The sequence below is a fragment of the Colias philodice genome, chromosome 1 (genome assembly GCF_061535455.1).
Source record: "Colias philodice isolate Cphi_HAF_F1 chromosome 1, ilColPhil1 Martin Lab GWU primary, whole genome shotgun sequence".
Classification (NCBI taxonomy): domain Eukaryota; kingdom Metazoa; phylum Arthropoda; class Insecta; order Lepidoptera; family Pieridae; genus Colias; species Colias philodice.
In genome coordinates, this window is record NC_143086.1 from 14,400,339 (window position 1) to 14,412,884 (window position 12,546).

At 32.6% G+C, this 12,546-nt stretch overlaps 1 protein-coding gene across 1 annotated transcript in view; it reads left to right on the forward strand.

The window, feature by feature from the left end:
* The first annotated feature begins 222 nt into the window (after window positions 1–222).
* Window positions 223–12,546, forward strand: part of LOC149491482 (dipeptidase 1-like) — a 107,781-nt gene continuing 95,457 nt past the window's right edge. The window contains exon 1 of the mRNA XM_089697922.1: window positions 223–298. Within this exon, the coding sequence (XP_089554048.1) occupies window positions 259–298 (40 nt within the window). The 5' untranslated portion in view covers window positions 223–258. The remainder of the gene's footprint in view (window positions 299–12,546) is intronic.

Below are 12,546 nucleotides of genomic sequence, written 5' to 3' on the forward strand. Positions count from 1 at the left end.
TAATTTAAAAATAGCTCTATTAAAAAAAATACTTAAATATAAAACTTCTGCGAAATATAAATATATTGCACGGTATGCAATCGTAATGAGTAATAACAATGTAGTACATTTAACTTTGCCCACGGGTGACATTTATCGATAACACAGGTCAGAAGTCACTAATCTATCGTAGAACATCACTGGCCGTATCTCGAGATCCCGCCGAAAGCGTTTGACAGTTCCCGCGCGCAACCGGTGTGTGATACACGCACAGCACTCATGCCTTCCGCGCAAACCTTCGTTCGTAATCACGAGCCCGGTACGTACAAACTTTAACTTCCAAATTCAAAAATAGCACAGATAAAAAATAAAAATACAAAAGAGGTACACGACAATACTTTTTACGCGCGTAATTTTTTTCTAATGTTTAAGGTCAAGAATTCGGGTGTTTACGTTGAAATTATGCCCGTTGTGCGTGGTTCAGAATATTTCGGGGCTTGAGTCAATATTAACATTCATTTGCTGAAACAATAGGTGTGTTTGTAGAAATAATAGAGAAAATATGTAGCAATTTATTTTGTTTAATTAAAGCGTACAAATTCTTTTTACGCGGATAGAGTCAACAATTAAACGGTTGAGATAAAAATGTGATTGTTTTTTTTATTTTGTTCGTATTTTATAAATTGGATTACTTGTTGATTTTTTGAAAGCGGATTTCGCTAGTAAACAAGACCATGCTTGGAACTCAACCTAAATATCTTGTTAAATCTAATTATTTATTAGATTTTTGGTGGCGTAAATTAAATAACACAATTAACGTTGATTTTTGTATTTCAATTTATATGTTCTAGACAATGTTAATACATACATTGGTTGTTAAAAAAATACCCATATATGTCGCAGGTAATTATTATTTTAAAGCTCCTTCTAATATATATTATAAAGGCGAAAGTTTGTAAGGATGTATGGATGTATGGATGTTTGTTACTCTTTCACGTAAAAACTACTGAACCGATTACAATGAAATTTAGCACACCTATAGAGGGTAACTTGGATTAACACATAGGATAGTTTTTATCCCGGAAATCCCACAAGAACGGGAACTATGCGGGTTTTCCTTTGCAAACGTGGGCGAAGCCGCGGGCGGAAATCTAGTTATTAATATTTTTAATTTTGGGTCCTTGCCGATAAAGACTCTAATGGGAATATCAATTCGTATTATAACACTAGCGGTCCGCCCATGCTTCGCCTGTTGTATATGTTTACGTTTACTCCCTATTAGAACCATCCTCGTACTTCAAGGAATATTATAAAAAAAAGAATTAACGAAATCGGTTCAGCCGTTCTGGAGTTATACGCTTACCAACACATTTGGCGATTCATTTTTTAATTATATAGATGTATGCTTAAAACTTATGTTGTTGAGTTATAAGTCTTCTTATTATTTGTATAACTCTATAAAATTTAAACATTATTTCAAAATTATCTCGGTAGAATAATAATAAAAATGAATAAACATTAAATTTAATAAAATTTGATTGATGAGCAGTGTAGAGTTGATTTCAAGTTAGAGCTGATCAAAAAAATTTTATCACAATAATTTAGCTTTGGAAAATTTATCTAAATCTAAACTAAAACCGCCCTACTAAACTACTAAATATGTACTTAAATTGTAATTTGTTAATTACGAGAGATCTACCGAATTAAATAAGAGATATTAAGATCTCTTTTCTTAAGATTATAAACTAGATTAAAAAATAATTGAGAACCTCCTCCTTTTTTGAAGTCGGTTAACTAAACAACTAATATGTATATGTATACTATATAATACACACAATACAGTGAGAAAAAAGAGAGTACAGTAAATATTATAAACCCGGGCAGAGCCGGGCAAACTAGTTAATAATATCGTAAATAATATTAATTATTTACAATTTCGAAATTGTTCAGTAACGATTGATATAATACCTTTAAATTATTAATAACGCTCTAAATATATTTCAATGAATTAATGCAAGGAATTATACAAATAATAATTTTATAATTCGGTATAAATATATTGAAATAATGTATTTTATAGAGTTCTTTAATAGTATAAACAAATAACATTTAAAAAACATGTTTAAAATATACATTTTAACTAGCGGTCTGCCCCGGCTTCGCCCGTGGTACCTTCATGTTTAAACTATCCTATCTCTCAAGTTGTATCGAACTGCACATGGTGTGCGAATTTTATTATAATCGGTTAAGTGGTTAAGGAGTCCATGGAGGACAAACATTGTGACATGAGATTTATATATATTAAGATAGAAGTGTACTTATATGACACATGGATTTTCATCTTCTATATCTAAAAGTCTGTACATATAATATGGTTACTTAACTATACGGCTAAGCCTTAATGTATTTAGATTAAACCGATTTGAATTGGATGGAATGGTCAAGTAACCTTATTTAAAAATAAAATCAAAGCTGGAAAGGTTGAAATTCAGGGGTTTTTTTTCAACCCTTCCTTGTTATTTACTGATTAACTGTTATTTTGACTTCATATAGAGACACATACATTGGTTTTTATTAATTACTAGCTGTGCTCCGCGGTTTTACCCGCAGTGCTCCGCTCCTGTTGGTCTTAGCATGATTATATATAGCCAATAGCCTTCTTCGATAAATGGGCTATCTAACATCGAAAGAATTTTTCAAATCGGACCAGTAGTTCCCGAGATTAGCACGTTCAAACAAACGAACTCTTCAGCTTTATTATATTAGTAAAGATTTTCCAATGTCCGTCTTTTTCAAATTGCGAGTAATTTAATTAACAAATTTAAACGTGTAGTATGTGTAATATAATATAATATAATATGTAATAGTATACATTAAACACATAAAATAAATAGTAATAATTTGTATTTGATATCCGAAGAATATTTAAAAGTAATAAATTACACATTAAGTTACACTTCCACCGTGATATCAATTTATCTCGGTTTAAATAATGTAACGCAAATAAATTAAATTAAGCCTGATTCATTGTTATCTACATTTTAAATAAACGATGTTATTCAACTATATTGTATTTTAAAGATATTATACTAAAATAATCTAGTTTGTATTTCTATAAATACTCTTATTTTTAATTTACAATTCTCAAAACTTATTGGCTACTCAATTCATATTCAAACTTAAATTTACGTATTCTAGGTTTTTTTTAAGTATAATAAAAACTACTGTTATTTTTTTTTGAATTTCTGTTTTTATATATTTGTTTTTAAATATTTATTTGGGATTTGCGTGGATTTATACGATTAGTTAAAAATAAAAAGAATTATCTATATTTAGCTTAATACATCATATTAAAGTTTAAGAAGTAACTACCGAGCCATATGCCAGCTCTTTTCTGCACAAATTGTTTTCTCAAACATGCGCATTCAAAAGAACTTCCAAAAGAACTTTAATTTTAAGCTAGACTCTTAATAGCACTTTTGAATACTATTATTACAGTTGAGAAATGTTTTGGCTCTAAATGAAAGTAAGTATTCCTAAAGACATATCTTTACGAAAAGCGGATAGCAAGTCTTCCTAGTTTTTGTCAGTAGATACACTTTTTGTATGCAGTTGTAATTTTATAATAGTAGAAAAATAAGATCCAGTATTTTTGAATTAAATTATTAAATTTTTATTTTATTCTTTTAGTAAGTATGTTTATCTTTACTAATATGTTTTATTCGTTTGTTTGTTTTTCTTTCACGTAACAATGGAGTGATTATATCAAATGAATTTTCTGGAGATAGTTGGATAGAGAGTGACATAGACTACTTTTTATGGCGATTAATCATCAGACGTCGTGGTTTTGTTTCGCTACGCGGGCAAGTCCGCGGGCGGAAAGCAAGTCTTTTATTTCAATTGTAGTATGAATTACCGAAATATTTTATTTATTTATAATGCTTTAATATACAAAATATTATATGTAAACCTTTACAACCAAATATTTTGCACAAAAGGCAGCCTTATGGTTGGACAACAATCTCTGCCAAGCCTGGGAAACCATTTGTTCTGATTTCGAGTTAAATGCCTGGTTTTGTATAAATTTATAAAGAATAGAAAAAATTAGATCACGAGGCGGGACTCGAACCCGCATCCATTCGCGCCATTCCGGGGCAGATAACTGACCAATTCAGCCACTCGTGACCCGCCAGAGCAATCGAATTTATTCTATTCTTTCAGTTTTATGTGTCTAAGGGACACACTGCGCGCCATCTATTGAGATGATTAACAACCATCTCAACCAATATGAAACACTTTTCAGTGAATACAATATTGTACAATATTGTACCTGGTTTTGAGTAATTTATAATAGAACTAGCTTTCCGCCCGAGGCTTCGTTCGCCTTGTCTAAAACTTAATAAAAATCTTAAATCACTTTATCTATTAAAAATCGCATCAAAATCCGTTGCGTACTTTTAAAGATTTAAGCCATATTTAAGCATACAGAGGTACATAGAAAGCGACTTTGTTTCATACTATGTAGTGACACTCAATCACAAGTAACATGTTAATACGAGTATAAACGGCAGAATTAATTACATCATTCATTATCAACTGCAACAGTGTCTGGTGCGTTGGCACGAATTATTGGAATACAGTTTACCGTACAATTTGTCGCTTTGATCATTGTGGTGTAGCCACACCGGTCTGATACCAATATCTATATATCTTTTTTTTTTATTGCAACCCCGGCAATGGAGCAGGCGACCCACTTGATGGTAGGTGATAGTCGCCGCCCATGACAGTTCACAGCATTAGGGAACGTATTGCCAGTTTTCAGGTGGAAGATCTTATTAAGAGATAATAGATAATAATTAAGAGATTATCTACCAATATATCTATATGCGTATTATCTATAGCTATCTTAATACCCGTTGCCCCAATAGACGTTGGTCTGGCCTATTGTCCTTTTTCGTGTTTTCTCGATACGAAGCTTATTTGTGCTTTAGTAAAAATTTCGAGCCAATGGTCGAGCCGTTCCCGAGTTTTATGCTTAGCAACACATTTTTTTACATAGATTATTTCTATCTGATATTATCTCTACCTTAATATTTAAAACGTAAAGTTGACTGACTTACTGACTGATCTATTAACGTACAGCCCAAATTCTACCCTCCAGGGCATAAAATAGGGAATGAAAGTTAGTACCATGTATCTATGTCAAATAGTCTTGAAAATCCTTTTGCCAAATTTCATGTGTGTCAGAAGCATTATTTCTAAAATCTAGCAAAACTGATGTCCAGTCCAGTGTGGACGCACCAGCACACCGCTATATGCTTTCAATCATTGCATTCGGCTGCATTCACAGGCCACATTTATACGCAGCAATTATTATTTGCGTGCGCGGTCTGCTCTTTTGTGCCCTGTGGCATCGGAATGATCATTAAATCCTTTATTTGGTTGTTGTGTGCAAGATTTCAAGCGTTATTTTGTATCCATTTGTGCACCGATCGCAAATAGCATGATATCAAACACGTATCATGCTATTTGCGATCGGTGTTTAATTAAGTAATTAAATTAAAAGGATTTGTGTTTTGTGTAGGTATTGTGTTGTATGGCAAGCTTTGTTGCGTGAATGTTTTGTGAATTTTGGTTGTATTGCCTATACAATTTTTTGGGTATATGTTCACTAATTTCCTCTTCAAAACTAGTTGAGTGCAGTATTTGAAAAGGTGACTTGAACACCGGAATTCATTTCACTTCAGTGTGGAATGAATTCCGGAGTGGTTTTTCCGGTTGTGAGGTATGGGGCAGATACATCTATTTCACTGATCGATATTCTTTACAGGCAAAGAACGTGATCAGCCTTTTGTGTTCCAACCAGACTTTTTTTCCTCTTCCCCACCGGGAATCGAACCTACAACCTCGGTCCTATGCTCATACGTTAACCACAGCACCAAGGTTCATTCAGTAAATTTTTCCTCAATTCGTACCAACTTTCCAACCTCCCTATCCATTAGCAGCAAACACTCAAACTAATAAAGCCTAACCCAATTCGATTCAGCGAGTTTACACATTTCTGTAGTTTGTGATGTATGACCGAGATCACTCGTTCCTTACAATCCTTTCACTTTCTTGTATTCAGTATTTCAAATCTCGACAACTCACCTCGGGCTGAGACCGACCCATATAAGGTTTACTTTAGTTTTATGTCACTTGTCGACGACCTAGCCTAATCCTTTTTACGGGTATTTTTATACCACGAATAGAATGTGTGGTATGGGATTTTGGGCGTTATATCTGTGTTTCTGTTGATATAGTTTATATTTCTAATAGGTTATGGTTATGATCTATTAGTTCTTTTAGATCTGAAGTGATTATTTAGCTTGAGCTTAGTTAATATAGTGTGGTATTCTGTTTGAATATATCTATATCTATGATACGGTTAATTTTATTTGTGTGAAATGATATAATATGTACTATTACTATGTATTACTATTTACTTTTTGGTTTACAATTTCGAATATCACACAGATCACACGCTTTGTGAAACGTCTAAAAATATATATCTCACTGTAATTGAAATAAATTTTCCCTTTTGTTTTATAATGGTCATTTACGAGAGGCCCAAATGTTTTTCACTTAGGGACAAAGAAAAACGGCTTATACCACCTTTTTTTTACCCTTTGAATTGGGTTAAGTCACCTAATTGAGTAGACCTTAAATACAACTAAAAGCGCCTTAACCCAATTTCTAGATGAAACGGATTTGTCCTAATAGTTTTTTTTAGGAAAGGTATTTGCCTATAAGTATGTGCTTCTGCCATATATTATATTATTCTTACAATCATAAGTATAAAACCTTCAAACCATCTTCAAACTAAACCGAACATTCTTCAAACCAGTATCTTTAAGACAGGAGAGTGGCCTAGTTTTTATAAAAATTTCACCCTAGTACTTTCGCAGGTAGTAATTTATATAAAATATAACTTGCCTTATAATCTTAAAAGCTTTTACCCTTGCAAGGCGAACTCAAGAACCATTTATCATCTCATAAATTATTGATAGCTTAAGGTATTATAATCAACATAAAAGTGCATTATTTCCTGCAGCTACGTGAACTTTAATTTGTTAAATTTTGTCAGCGTGAGGCGGGAATTTAAAAATGTTTAAACCGTTAAACACGCGTTTACAGTGGCTTCTATAAATATACCTACTTTGTTTACACAAAGATTAATATTGTTTTAATGATGTGGTTGGCTTAAAATGAAATAAAGATTATAATAATTACAATTTATAATTGTTGTGCTCAAAATATTCAAAACTATCTCAAAACTATCTCAAAACTTATTGTTGAATAAATTAGTTACATATAAAATTCGTCTCAAAATACGTAGCTATCGGTAATTCCTGAATCTGTATCAACACGACATGCTATTTTTTTTCTATTTCCGCATTTATTTCTATAAAAGGATCCATTACGAGGAAGGACGGAGGGTCACATTAGCAGGGATCATCTATCGCAATCTATTTTTAAATTTTGGGTCACGGAACTCTAACATATAATTGGTTTATCTTTAGAAGTGGCGCTGAGCTCGCGCCATTTATAATTGCTTTTGGGAATAGAATTGTTGTTAATTTAAATAAGCGGTCCACACAGAGCGAGCAACCTCGCGAAGCAACTGCTACGTGAAGCAGCGCGGTCTCTTTACGTGGCTCGGCTGAAGAAAGCGCGTGTGACGTCACTTTCCTTGTCCAAGCCTCGTCCACACTGACCGAGCTTGCGAGCAATTGTTTTGCGAGGCCGCTCGCTCTGTGTGGACTTGCCTATTTTCGAATATTTGAGCGCGACCGTTACAAGGTCACCGAACGGAGGGTTGTGCCCTCAAGGACGCCTGAGAGGGTGAAACCATTATAAAGCGATCCACAGGTATTTGAGGCGTATGCTATATGTATAGCCCAAGTTTGGAATGCCCTTGGTACTAGAAATGTGAAGATGTTTATAATACTTGCCGAAAATAGTTATCATGTTTAACAGAGTATAAATAGAAGGAGTTAGACTTAAATATAACAAGGATAGTATATTTTTGCAATGAATATTCTTTTTCAATTTGGGCGTAGGTTGCGCGTGACTCTATTTGTTGATCTTTGATCCTACAAATTAATAAGTTAGTTTATTTGCTTGAATGTTTGAGTTGATAAAAATAGAATTAATTCTTTCGTTTCTATTTAGCATCTTTAGATACTAAATTCTTTCTTTAGGTACTTGCGTATTGCACAGAATAAATAAGTTGGATGCACGAAGATTTAATAAAATGGTAAATTTATATAAGAAAGAAATAACTGTCTATTACTACAATCACTTAAGCGTTTAAAACGAAGTAAATACTACTAACACATTTTATCAATTAAATACTGTTGAATTCCTTTATAAAATAAACGGTTGGAAAACCTCAGCTTCATAACATGAAATGAATTGTTTGGCGTAACAAACCATAGCAAACTTGACGGTTACAGAAAAATAATTATAGTTCAGGAAATTCAGTATCTAAGTATCATATTTGTACTACTGGTCTTTTCACTATGTGTTTCAATTAAAAGTTAAAACGATATAAACTGAATTCTTTCCGTGAATGTTTTAATGCAGTTTTCTTAAGCACTCTTAGAATGAGTATATGAATTGGTCACATGTATGCGATATTATTTAAATTGCAATAATATAGTGAAGGCTCGAATTAGTATTCAATAGAATAAAAGAAAAAAATGTTTTTAAAATTTGTAAGATTCATTTTCTTTTAAGGTAATAAATAGGTATTCACAAAAGCTTGAACTAATTCCATATTTCTAAATTACAAAGGTAGATTAAAGGACACCTGACAATAACCATACAATAACTAATATTATATTGTATAATCGACATTTCACATCTCATTTGGCCTGATTACGAGCAAAATATATAAATAAGGGTGTATTTTCAAAGGTTCTTTGTGTCATTACTAGCTCATGTTATTATACTCAAATGTTACCTTGATAAAATGGCTTATATGCTAGACCGTAATCTATGTACATATAAAATTTCGGCCAAAACGTTGTTGTAATTTTCCTCTTACAAATATCTGTTGGATATTATTTTAAACTACTACTTAAGTTGTTATTACCAAGGTAAGTAAAGCCACAGTACTTACTAGGTATCTGGGTAAAAAGCCTATATGCTAGGTTATCCAGAATAAAGTCTCTGTACCAAATTTGGTACACATCGGATTAGATTTTGAGTGCAATAGAAACCGTCTATCCTTTTGTAATTTATAACATACTAGCTTTGCACGTACGGCTTCGCCCGTTTTTTGTTGTTAAACCATCTTAGGTTTAGGATCACCCAACTCAAACTCAAATAAATAATTTCCTAAAATCTCCCTCTTGATTAACTCTATCCATTAATAAAACCCCACCAAAATCTGTTGTGTTGTTATGTTGTATGTTGCTTAATTTTAAAGTTGGCAACGTAGTAAAGTAAAACTATTTACAATTAAAACGAGACTAGAATTAAATAAATGTTAAAAATTGAATGCTCATATAATTTTAAACAACTATGTGACGAGTTATTCGTTTCATTTCAACTGGGTCGACAAACGCAGTCGGACAACTTTTGTGTTGTACAGTGTACACTTTAACACGGAATATATCAGATGTTTCGTAGCATACAATATTCTGAAATGGAATGCTATAAAACTATTATTGGCATATCGGCTGACATTTGAAATTTTTGGACGATTTAAATTCAAATTAATTTATTTGCCAAAAAAACATGGTATACAGAGATGTTAACAATTGAGTTTTCCAGCATGTTCAGCCGATTTTTCCATTCGTCATACATGAAAATCTTGCGGGGATTTTAAAATCCGTTTCATTTTTAGGGTTCCGTATTCAGACGGTTAAAATTATTACCGAGACCTCGCTGTATGTTTGTACATAAGTTTATCATCAGGCTGTATCTCATAAACTGATGATAGATCGACAGTTGAAATTTTCAGAGATGATTTATTTCTGTTGCATAGACATGGCAACAAATAATATAAAAATGGAACTCTCAGTGTCGCGAGTCCGACTCGCACTTGACTTCCAACTGGTAGTTTTAAATCCCTTTATAACTTACGGTGATCTTTTCATCGTCTTTAGAAGGGATAAATTATAATCTGGCCACAATCAGGACAGGAATTCAACCCTAAAAAATTAAATTATTCATTCAACTTCTTAAGGAATCGCTTTGAAATTTTATTACCATTTTATACCAAACGACTAGAGCGGATAAAAAGTTTCGAACTTTCAGTGAAATTTTTATCAAAATTTGTTTAATATTCATAATTGAATAGATGATCACAATATACCGATTCCCTATTTTGTTTTGCTATTTGGCATATAAAAAAAAAAAAAAAATTATATTTATTTATAATCTTTATTGCATACAAAACATAAAATAAAAATATTTGATTTGATGCATAAAAATACATATTTATGCTTGTAATTTAATTTAATAAATTAAAAAACGTGAAAGTAACGATGTAAATCATCTCGCTTTATAGAGACGAATTCCGTACCGTACTCAAGTCGTTTATGACTCAGGTTGGTTCTGGAAGGCTTATGTGAAAAGTCTAGAAATATATTTTTATTTTATAAAATTAGCGCAAGTTTTTAGCATAACGAGAATTACATTACTCTTTTACTAAGTCCAAATGAAAAGCATGTTTTTATGTTATTTTACTGCCATTTAAAACGTCCTTAGTTCCTTATGTATTAGAATAAATTAGAATTTTCAACATTCATCCTATGAAGTAAAACCGCGAGTTAAAGCTATTTCATAATTCACTAATTACATATTCATTTGAGGACATTAAAAATACTAGGCCATGTTCACTCGCAGCGAAATACGGGCGAGTGTTGAAAATATGAAATAAATTTAGACGAGTAAAAAATACCCGGTTTCAGCTAGAAATTAGGGTTGTTGAGGATTCCTCTTCCGCTTCCTCATAATGCGGAAGTTCCGCAATATTTTGGGTTCCTCAACCGTTACCGCATCCTCAAAAATTAAATCAAAAAATTCCTCTTCCGCTATCGCTTCCTCAAAATTTAGAGGAAATTTATGAGGATGCCGTATCTACGACAACGCACTCGCTGCAGCGCGATGCCGCGGCCGGGCCGATCCGATCGGGCAGAGACTCTATTCGACTAGGTTTTATTCGTATGTAATGTATGAAAATATCTCGACAAAATCTAATCGATTTGAGTCACTTTTTTACTGAGATAGATTAGGTTTTGTCGAGTAATATGCATAAACAAAATCATATCTGTGTCCGACTCGTGACTCAAATAGGCTAGGCTTTGTAAATTCGCGATCGGGTGAGCGGACCATGCCACCCGCGCTGTTACTTGCTTGTTTTTGCATATAATATTTTTTTGCAATTAATAAGCTCGAAAACTTTTGGACCAATTAATATGTTTATTGAATATGAACACTGAGTAAGATGCTTTTTTATGACAAAGGGGCAATTTTCCTAGTAGTTAAAATATCAACATTCAATATGTACAGACAGGAGAGTGGCTTTTGTTTTAATTTTTTAATTTTTAATTTTGATTATAATTTCCTATCATCCTCGTCCTCATCCGCTTCCTCTTCCGCTTCCTCATCCGCATCCTCTTCCTCAAAAAAATATCCTCATCCTCATCCGCATCCCCTAAATTTGCGTGTGAAAATTCCTCTTCCTCCTCCTCTTCCTCATAATCACTTCCTCAACAACCCTACTAGAAATATAAAAGTAGTGGGAAAATCGCGAGCCCGGGTCGCCTTTGAATGGTTTTACAGTATTAATGTCGCTTTACGAAAACCTAGTATTCCTTCATAGCCATTCATTACTTACCGAATATAAAAATGTTATTACGTACGGGAATATTTTTGTTTCACTCGTAAGATATTCTGAGGGCAAGCGTATTACGTATGCAAAAATGTTATTTTGTAGCAAGTACTAGATGTAGCGCACGGGTTTGCTTGCTTGTTTAGTTTTCTTTTATTTATTTATATTTTATGAGAATCTACAGCTGTGTTCTTAAAAAGTAGTCACATAATATAATAATCACAATAAGACATTGCTTTTTACTTGGATAAAAAGCCACCTTTAAATTTCTCCGCAATAAAAACAAAGAAGAAAGTAATAAACGCATTTTTTTAATTTCGAGTACGTGGTGCTAATAACCTTTTTTCAACTTTTTTTCAACTTCTCAATTACTTTTGTTGAAATTTGATATACTACGATATGTTATCGGAAGTATTCTAAGCTTCTTCTTTACCTCAACTGCCTAAACTATTAACAAGGATAAAATAACGAACACAAACAAACTCATTCAAACATGATTTCTATCAAAAATAAATCCATAATTTACGCTTCCTTATATTTGCACTTTTCTATCACAACAAATCAAACAGAATCAACATTGGCTTGAATTAACTGAGCGGATTCCGCAAATATATGAAATGTAGAAGAAATCCTGGTTTCTCAGCGAATGTTTGTACGAATACATCGTGAAGTATGCTTGG